The sequence below is a fragment of the Podarcis muralis genome, chromosome 2, assembly GCF_964188315.1.
Source record: "Podarcis muralis chromosome 2, rPodMur119.hap1.1, whole genome shotgun sequence".
NCBI lineage: Eukaryota > Metazoa > Chordata > Lepidosauria > Squamata > Lacertidae > Podarcis > Podarcis muralis.
The window spans coordinates 123,539,173-123,549,174 of record NC_135656.1 but is presented as its reverse complement, the minus strand read 5'-3'; the positions used below and the strand labels follow the sequence as shown (position 1 = coordinate 123,549,174).

At 48.5% G+C, this 10,002-nt stretch overlaps 1 protein-coding gene across 1 annotated transcript; it reads right to left on the bottom strand.

Moving 5' to 3' along the window:
• Nucleotides 1-90: 90 nt before the first annotated feature.
• LOC114592591 (zinc finger protein 213-like) lies at nt 91-9,824 on the bottom strand. The gene is made up of 6 exons (XM_028720866.2): nt 9,713-9,824; nt 8,239-8,818; nt 6,716-6,842; nt 6,201-6,292; nt 5,866-5,992; nt 91-4,062 (listed from the first exon to the last, which is right to left on the bottom strand). Exons 2-6 carry the CDS (start codon nt 8,608-8,610, stop codon nt 3,335-3,337), a joined length of 1,446 nt encoding a protein of 481 aa, XP_028576699.2. The 5' UTR covers nt 8,611-8,818; nt 9,713-9,824; the 3' UTR covers nt 91-3,334.
• Nucleotides 9,825-10,002: the final 178 nt, after the last annotated feature.

Genomic DNA, 10,002 nt, shown 5'->3' with positions numbered 1-10,002 from the left:
TAAATGTTTACCTACTGTAGTGTATGAAGACAAATCAAGATAATAGACGATGGTGCGTTAAAGTGTAAATAACAACATTAATACAATGAGAAGAATTGGAAGTCTTTTTATTCAAAATTTAATATCTGGTTGTATAACAATGAAAACTTTTTTTTCTTTTCTTTTCCTTTGTTCGCCCTCACCCTTTTTCTTACTTCTATGTATGTATGTACATATATATATTTGTATTTTAATTCAATAAAGCTGGATAGTTGTGCTTAAAAAAAAGAAAAGAACCAAAGTACTAAGCGGCAACAGCTGTGCAACAACTGAGAAAGAACTGAAGTGAAATAACTGGAAATAAGCTGAGCATTTACCATTCAGTCTAAAAACCTGTGACATCTACCTGAAGTGAAGTAACCGAACATAAGCAACTGAAGTTTATAAGAAGCTGTCCATAACATCAGTTAGATTTAGTATAAATATTATTAGGTGAACGGTTACCTGAAATAACATCATAACCTGAAGTAGCCTGTTTTACCCACTTTGTGTCATAAACTTCCTTTGTTGTTTGTTTGAGCAAATGCTAACTGAGACTCCAAATCATTAAGTTTTCCCTCACACAAGTCCCCCACTAGATAATCTGGGGTAATTTGTAGAAATTTGTGTAACTGGTATACTATGAGGTGGTCGCGCTCTATTTAAGTGAGGGCCGGCCCCACAACGCCAGGGTGAAAAGTGCCGTTGCGGCGTTGCATGGAGCACAACAGTGGTGTTTAGGAAGCAGGATTGGCTCTGGAATCCTAGAAATGTGGAGTTGAAAGGGACTCCAAGGGTCATCTAGTCCATCTCCCTGTTATAAATTCATTGTTTTACCGTCTCATTCAGGCTACATTAACAGCAAAGTTGATCAAATCCCTGGTGGCAACTGGAATAATGGAGGTGCTGAGGGGAACAACCAACATGGGGAGGGAAGGTGGCACAGGGGAATGTGGGTATTGCCAGTGGTTTCAGGAGAGTCATCTCCCTGTGGAGAGAGGGATCTCTGTGCCCACGTAATTGGCCCATCTTTCAGAAATCTGTAGAAAGAGCTGGCAGTACAGGAGGCCGAAAGCAGAGTTTATATGGAGCTGCTCCTCCCTCTGCTGGCATTGAGCATTTGCCCATGACATGATGAAGCGACAGCAGGTGCTGCAAGCTGCCCACAGTTGTACTTCACCCCCAAAGGCCCAGCTCCTGCCAACCTAGCAGTTCGAAAGCACACCAGTGCAAGTAGATAAACAGGTACTGCTGTGGCGAGAAGGTACACGCCGTTTCCGTGTGCTCTGGCTTCTGCCACATGACCCGGACAGCTGTCTGTGGACAAACGCCGACTCCCTCAGCCTGAAAGCAACCCCATAGTCGCCTTTGTATGGACTTAACTGTCCAGGGGTCAGTGGGGTGTAGTGGTTAAGAGCGGTAGACTCGTAATCCGGGGAACCGGGTTCGCATCTCTGCTCCTCCACATGCAGCTGCTGGGTGACCTTGGGCTAGTCACACTGCTCTGAAGTCTCTCAGCCCCACTCACCTCACAGAGTGTTTGTTGTGGGGGAGGAAGGCAAGGAGAATGTTAGCTCCTTTGAGACTCCTTTGGGTAGTGATAAAGCGGGATATCAAATCCAAACTCTTCTTTATCTTTTACATTTGCAAATATTTCAATGGGTTTTACACATGCAACTCTCCCAGGCAAAATTTGTTGCATTGTGAGTCGCTTTGGAATGCCTGACGATAAATGAATTGGAAAAGAATTAATAATTCAGCCCCCTACCCCTGCAACCGTCTGCATCATTAATTAGATGCAGTCATTAATTGGCCCATCCCCTCTCCCACTGTACCTCGAAGCCTCCCCAGCCAGTGCAGACCATACTAGATGAATCACTCAGCCCACTTCCGCTTCCTGTGTCTGCATGCAGTCAGAGGCCCAAGATGGGATGAGGAGCGATTTTTGAGAAAGATTTGGCTGCAGAAGCAGACGGTATCACATGGTTTAATTCAGCATTATTGCACAAAACTGACAACGCAGAGGTGCCATTTTGTTTTTTTGTTTTAGCTAAAAAGAAATGCTCGATACAGACTTTCAAGCCAGGCACTGTATATAGTATCGCGTCCTAATATGGACCCCCGCTGTCCTGCAAAACCCACCTTCACCAGGCATCGACACCTCTCCTAGGTGTAGCAGGATTCGAACTCACTGGAAGTCTATTCATTATGGGCGACCTGTTATTATTATTATTATTATTATTATGGAGGTGGCGGACTCTCCTTCGCTGGAGGTTTCTGAACATAGGTTGGAAGGCCCACCTGTCACAGGTTCTTTACTCGAAATTCCTGCATTGCAGGGGGTGGACTAGATGGCCCTGGGTGTCCCTTCCAGCTTTATGATTCTATGGTTCTTTTATTAAATCCAAGATGCCAGCTCCGATAGAAATTTGTTGCCCACGCTCAGCTCCACCATGGGACGCACACGTTCTGAGCATCACCGCAGCAGTAGGTCCTTTTATGGAAACTCTGGTATTTATTCCTTTAATTCAGCAATTTAGTTAATGTGGGAACAGCTGCAGTTTCTAAGAAGTGTTGTCTAGGGTTGGTCAAAGAAGCTGTTTGGACACTGGAACGGGCCTCCTCGGAAGGTGGTGGACTCTCCTCTCTTGGACAATGGCTTGGTGACCATCTGTAGCAAATTCCTTAGCAAGGGGTTGGACGGGACCGCCTCTCCTGGTATGCCCCGCGGAGGACCTTAAGGTCCACAAATGACAACATTTTGGAGGTCCCAGGTCGCAAGGTGGTTAGATTGGTCTCAACTAGGGCCAGGGCCTTTTCAGTACTGGCCCCGACGTGGTGGAACGCTCTGTCACAAGAGACTAGGGCCCTGCGAGACTTGAAATCTTTCCGCAGGGCCTGTAAGACAGTTCCGCCTGGCCTTTGGTTTGGACTCAGTTTGACCCTTATGTTTCCCTCCCCTTATGGTCTTGATCTATCAGCTACTTTTAAAATGAGGCTGCATTTTAAATTGCATTTTAACCTGTATTTTAAATTGGTTTTTCCCCCTTTCCTTCCCCAATTATGTTTTTACTGTGATTTTATTGGTGTTAGCCTCAATGAGCCCAGCTCTGGCTGGGGAGGGCGGGGTATAAATAACATTTATTTTTATTTTTATTTTTATTATGATTTCTGGGGTCCCTTCCAAATCTAAACTTCTGTTTATTTAATTAGTTCATCTGTAGTTCTCTGGCAGGTTCAACGACATCAATTATAGGGAGCCATGTGCTTTTCTCCTTAAATGAAGCAAGGGGTTGGGCTCAGGACTCGCAGGATCCTACCCCGTGTTGATGATCTGGTGCCGTTTAAGCTGGATGCTCTGATAGACGGGATCCTGACCCGTGTGGACGATCTGGTGCCTCTTCAGCTGGATGCTCTGATTGAAGCACACCCCGCACTGGGAGCACTTGTACGGCTTCTCTCCCGTGTGGATTCTCTGATGTTTGATAAGGTTGGAGCACTGGCTGAAGCTCCTCCCGCACTCGGAGCAGCCGAAGGGCTTTTCCCCAGTGTGGATCCTCAGGTGCACCTTGAGGCTCCTGCTGTGGCTGAAGCTCTTGGAGCACACCGAGCACTTGTAGGGCTTCTGGCCCGTGTGGATTATCTGATGTGAGTTGAGGCTCCTGCCGTGGCTGAAGGTCTTCCCACACTGCAGGCACTTGTAGGGTTTCTCCCCCGTGTGGATCTTCTGGTGGGAGCTGAGGTAGGAGCTGTGGCTGAACTGCTTCCCGCACTCGGCACACCGGTAGGTTTCCTCCACCATGTGGGTCCTCTGGTGTTTGAGGAGGTGGACCTGGTGGTTGAAGCTCTTCCCGCACTCGGAGCATTTCACGGGCTTCTCTCTGCCGTGGACGTACCGGCGCTTCGCTGCAGGACGTTCCTCCACGATCGGAATCTCATCCGCCTCGCCCCCTTCGAACACAAAGGCTTTGGTCTCCCACTTCTGCGTCTCCTCAGCTGCCCTTCTTTGCCCTTCGCCCTCTTGGTGACCCTCTTGCCCGTTACCTGAGGGAACCAAAACCAGAAATTCAATCAGGGAAGAGAGCTGGTGCTCAACACTGTTTAGATCAACAGAGCAGAAAATATTTAATGGGGAGGCAAACCCTTCCAAATAAAGGGAGAAGGTCATAGAATTGTGGAGCTCTATGAGCAAGACGGTTTGAGCATATTACACCGACCCTGGTCTGAATGTACTGCCTACTGGTTAGTTTCCTGGCCCAATTCAAAGTGCTGGTTTTGACCTATAAATCCTTAAAACGGCTCAGGATCGCAGTACCTCAAGGACCGCCTCTTCCCATATGAACGTCCCCGGACCCTGAGATCATCTTCTGAGGCCCTTCTTCGTGTGCCTCCTCCTCAAGAGGTCTGGAGGGTCGCAACATGAAAACGGGGCCTTCTCTGCAGTGGCTCCCTGTCTGTGGAATGCTCTCCTCAGGGAAGTTCACCTGGCGCCTACATTACACACCTTTAGGCACACGTTCCTTTTTAACCAGGCCTTTGGTTGATCTGTTTCACATCCAACCCCCTTTTAGAATGTGGCTTGGGGGCAGGGCGGGTTATTGGGTTATTGTTTTTTGTTTATTTTTATATGTTGTGGTCTTGTTTGTGAACCACCCTGAGACCTCTGAGTATAGGGCGGCGTATAAATTGAAAGAAGAAGAAGAAGAAGAAGAAGAAGAAGAAGAAGAAGAAGAAGAAGACGACGACTTGGAAGGGACCCCACGGGTCATCTAGTCTAGCCCCCTGCTATACAGAAATATCAGCTAAGGCATCCATGACAGATGGCCGTCCAACCTCTGCTTAAAAACCTCCAAGGAAGGAGAGTCCACTACCCCCTGAGGAGGTCCTCTCCAGTGTTGATAAGCTCTTACTTTCAGAAAGTTATCCCTGATGTTTAGTTGGAATCTCCTTTGTTGTTACTTGAAGCTTGAATCCTACCCTCTGAAGCAGGAGAAATCAAGCTTTCTCCATCTTCCATGTGACAGGCCTTGAGTATACTTGAATCATACAGATTCAAATCATACATACTGAATCATACAGATAGCTCAACTGGTAGAGCACGAAACCCCTCAATCTCAGGCTCACATGTTCGAGTCCCACACTGGGTGAAAGAGTCCTGCCTTGCAGGGGGTTGGACTAGATGACCCTTGCGGCCACCTCCAACTCTACAATTCTATTATGCTATGGTCTCCTCTTTTCCAGGCTCATAGCTCAGTGATCAAGGCACCCGCTCAGCATGTAGGAGGTCCCAGGATCATATCCATGGAAGGGCAGGGAGACACTCCCAACCTGAAATCCTGTTTGAGGGTTTCCCAGAGCCACCTGGTTGGTCACTGTGAGAACACGATGTTGGACTACATGGGCCACTGGCCTGATCCGATTTCAGGTCTCTTCTTATGTTCCTATGCATTTGTCATTCATAGAAGCCGAAGACATTATTGAAGCAGGGCTTCCTTTTGCAGAAGCCATGCTGATTCATCTGCAAGACTTGTCCTTCAATGTGCCTGATAGAAATTATTTTTCCTCAATTCCTAAGTCCAAAGTCCATTCCTAAGACAGAAAACAGCAGGGCACATCTCACAAAATGCTGGAGCCGGAGTGAGATTTTGAGGATCTGGGGCAAATAGTGTTATATTGTGCTTGCAGAAGGACCAGTCTTGCTGATGAATCAACGCGGCTTCTGCAGAAGTAATTCCCGCCCCGCTAGCGACATCTACGAACAGCAAATATATCGGAACATAAATGGGGGCTTGAAAGTTGGTCAGTGAATGAACTGGATCAGTGAACAAGGCAAAGAAGGAGCCTCACCCAGAAAGACCAGATCCCCAGTGTTCTCCTCCGCAGATCCCCTGTGCAGAGACGCCTGGCCTGGTTCTGGAAGAGTCCTCTTCTCCTCCATGAAATGAACAGACATCTTCTCAAAGGGTGCCGGACCCTTATTTAAAAAGAGAGAAAGAAAGAAATTCAGAAGATAATGCCTACAAACAGATAGCAAAGGTGGAGGCCAGCTGAATTTTCTCCTGCAGGATCTGTGCTTTCAAAGAAAGACAATGCTATTTCCTCCAGGCCCAGAGGGGTGTGAGGAGACTAGGGTGAGAGGGTGTCCTCGCCCCCTTCCCCCCCAAATCCCGCCCCATACCTACCTGTCCTGGTAACACAGGAGCCACTTCCAGACGGCTGCAAAGAGGAGGAACCCCCAGCGCCGTCTCCCCATCTCTGAGAACGGTTGCGCTTTCTACGAGGAAGACGTTACAACGTTAGAGCCTAAGGATGGCGTCCTGTTCTCACAGCAAGCGACCCTGCCTGAAACCTGGGAGAGAGGCTGCCAGACCGTGCAGACACTATTGAACTAGATGGACCAAGTCGGGATAAGACAGCTTCCGTTTTTTTCTATTTGGGAAGGCTCAGTGGGAGAGCATCTGTTTGCATGTGGGAGGCCCAAGGTCTGATCCCGGGGGCTGTGGCAAAGTTCCCTAAAAGCACCAAGAGATGCTGCCAGTCAGAGTAGACAGTTCTGACCAGGGAGAACTCGGTAGGAGGCAGCTTTGAACGTTCAACAGAACCGCCTCACTCCTACGAAAATCAAGGGGAGCATTCGTACCAGTTCATGCGAGTCAGGAACAACCGAGGGGGGGGGGTCCTCCATGGGGGTTCTTACCCAGGGAGGGGGGCCCTCCGTCCCCCTCCTGCTTGATCCACTTGAAGAGCAGCCTCTGCGCAGCCTCTGGCGGATGTTCCTTGGCCCCTGGGAAATCTGTGGCCCCTTTGGCTAGCAAGCCCTGCAGCTGAAAAGGGCAATGAAAAATTGTGAAAAATATTCATCCGTTGCCACTGTTGATCAGAGCGGGTTACAAGAATTGCACATCAAACCGTAACAAAAATGCTGAAATCAGCTAACTAGCATAGAAGTCCGTATTCTTAGCTTGCCTTCCTAGGCCTGGCGGAATAGAGGATTTCCAGACAAACGTTTTAAGAGTTGAAGTGGGAAGCAGCCTGCTGAATCTCGAGTGGCAGAGAGTTCCACAGGCACTCATCCGGCGACACTAAAGGCTCGTGTTTTTGTTGTTTTCAAATGAGCCTCGCCAACTGGAGGGACGACCAGCAATGCTGCTGCAGATGATGTCAGCGATGCAGCTGAGATATAAGGGTTCAGAAGGCGATCTCTGAGGTTCCCTCGGACCTAAGTTTGGGCTTTGTAAATTAACACAGGAACTTGAACCTGCCTTGGTAGTAGATGGGCAGCCAGTACTCACAGAATGGTGGCGTTGGAAGGGACCTCGAGGGCCATGTAGTCTCCCCTGCAGTGCAGGAATCTCAACAAATGGTTCCCCATCCAATTTGAAACCATGCCGGACCCTGCTTAGCTTTGCAAATGTGCTAGCAGATTTCTTGCGGCGCCACTGAGGATTTTATTATTATTAAAAGGAATGACACGCTGTCTTTCAAATATGAAGACAGTTAAGTATGACAATCAGGCAGGGTGAGAAGAAAAGACTTGTTCTTGATTATCAATTGCAATTCATATTTATTATTATTACAGTGGTACCTCGGGTTAAGTACTTAATTCATTCCAGAGGTCCGTTCTTAACCTGAGACTGTTCTTAACCTGAAGCACCACTTTAGCTAATGGGGCCTCCCGCTGCCGCCACACCACCGAAGCATGATTTCTGTTCTCATACTGAAGCAAAGTTCTTAACCCGAGGTACTATTTCTGGGTTAGCGGAGTCTGTAACCTGAAGCGTATGTAACCCGAGGTACCACTGTATATGAAAATTTAATTATCTACTGTAAACATATACCCTTAAATAACTGCAGGTTATTGCAATTATCCTGCTAAAGTTTTTATCTGTTTACAATAATGTTTTTATCTGTAAATAATAAACCATTAAAAAGTTTGTCATCTTGCTTTCTTATTCTTCCGGCAAAGTTTAGCCATTTCTGTTATTCCCATAAATTTCTGTATCCATTCTTCCTTTACTGCGACTTCTGCTTCTTTCCATTTTGGGGCAAGTAACATTCTTGCTGCTGTAGTTGCATGCATAAATAAATTTCTGTACAATTTAGGTAGTTCTGTACCTATAATTATCAAAATAAAAACTTCTTGTTTTTTAAAGAAAAGTTATTTTGAACATCCTTTTCAATTCATTATATATCATTTCCCCTTCCAGCCACAAGCCTCACCTGCATGTCTTCCTGCTTTCTGTCCTCTGCCTGGCTCAGGATGAAACCTTCTGCCAGGGCCACCGCCTGGGAACTGGTCTCCGCTCCGCACTCCCTGACCCAGCTCTCCATCTCCGGGGGGAGGACAGCCAGGAACTGCTCCAGGACCACAAGGTCCATTATCTGAGTTTTTGTGTTCCTTTCCGGCTTCAGCCACTGATAGCACAGTGAGCGGAGCTGGCCACAGATCTCTCTCGGACCCTCAGCTTCCTGGTAGCACAACTCCCTGAAGCACTTCTGCGGCAAGTCCCCCCAGATGGCCCCACTGCTCCCAATCTGGATGATGTGGGGACCTTCTCCCTCCTCAGTCACAGATGAGTCTTGTTCCTCCATCCTTGAGCTCCACAACAGCTCGGCCTCCAACACAGAACCTCCACCACCGCCTTCTTTCTGGAGGGTAGGAGCGTGTGACTTTGGGGCAGGGTGAGGAGGAGATTAGGGTCTTGCAAATGTCCCCCCTCTGGGCAATTAGCATATGTCTCCCCAAAACTGGAAGATGCATTGAAAGAAGCAGAGGAGGAAACTGGGTAAACGCCGGGGTCTGCAAGAAAAAGCAGATGAGAATTAGGGAACAGGACACCAGGGGGAAGCGGAGAAGTAGGGACTTCCTTCTCCTAGGAGGCAGAGACCCAAATCTGGACCAAGACAAGGGGATGGAGGATCTCTAGCTAGGGATCAGCCCAAGCTCCTTCTGCCCCCTGACCAGAAAAGTCATGTCTGTTCCACCCTCCCCCACAAAAAAAAAGCCCACTGTGAGATTCCTTTTCCTCTCACTCTCCAATCTTGAAAGGGCTCAGGGCGGCTAACACCAGTAAAATTACAATAAAAACATAATGGCGGGGGAGGGGGGGGGAACCAATTTAAAATACAGGTCAAATGATACAATCATTACTATTATTAAATTATTATGGAAGCCACTTGAGGGGAGAGATGCTCTTGGGCTCCAATTCTTCTTTGCAGGCTGGGCCACGGTAAGGACATAGTGCTGAGATTCCTGCCTTGCAGAGGAGGGTTGGACTAGATGACTCTTAGATGACTCTCAGGGTCCCTTTTCCAACTCTACGATTCTATGATTCTAACACTGGATGCTGGACTAGATGGGCCGTTGGCCTAATGAAACTACAGGGCTCTTCACGTGATCTGTGTGTGCATGCAGACACACGTGTGTGAGTGAATGTGTGTGTGTGTGTGTGTGTGTGAGAGAGAGAGAGAGAGAGAGAGAGAGAGAGCACCTTTAGGGAGAAACCCCAGTCTCTTCTATGCAACGATTCTATGAATCAGCTGCAACACCCCCCCCCCACCTGACTCGCAGCTTCCCTGCCTGCTCTCTCTCCAACCCCACCCTCAATTCCACGGGTATTGCATTGAATTGCACACACACACAAACACACACACACCCCGGAGCTTGCTGCACCCCAGGGCGCTTTGCACTCACCCGACTCCTTGCAGGGCAAGGGCGGCGCGCGATGGCAGAGGGGGCGCGCCAGCTGTTCCGCCTAAGCCACGCCCCCTTTCCCAAGGGAAGAGGTTGGGCGGAGTGGGGGGGTGTCAGTATGCAGCATCCCCTTCTCTCTCTCTTTCTCTCTAGCAGCTTGCACTCTCTGGCTTTAACCCTTAAGGCAACTGCACGCGGGGGGAGGGAGGGGGAGGGATGTAAAGTCGTCCCACCCCCGCGAGGTTTGCAGAAAGCTTCTCTCTTCGTTTGCAAGGCTAGTCTGCGGCAGC

Bases quoted from the DNA above. Each gene is read 5' to 3' on its own strand.
- LOC114592591 (XM_028720866.2), bottom strand. From the start codon at position 8,610: ATGGAGGAACAAGACTCATCTGTGACTGAGGAGGGAGAAGGTCCCCAC. The intron at 5,993-6,200 runs GTAGGTATGGGG...TTTTTAAATAAG, and splicing joins CTCCTGTGTTACCAGGACAG to GGTCCGGCACCCTTTGAGAA. The intron at 4,063-5,865 runs GTGAGGCTCCTT...TGGTTCCCTCAG, and splicing joins TGGGGATCTGGTCTTTCTGG to GTAACGGGCAAGAGGGTCAC.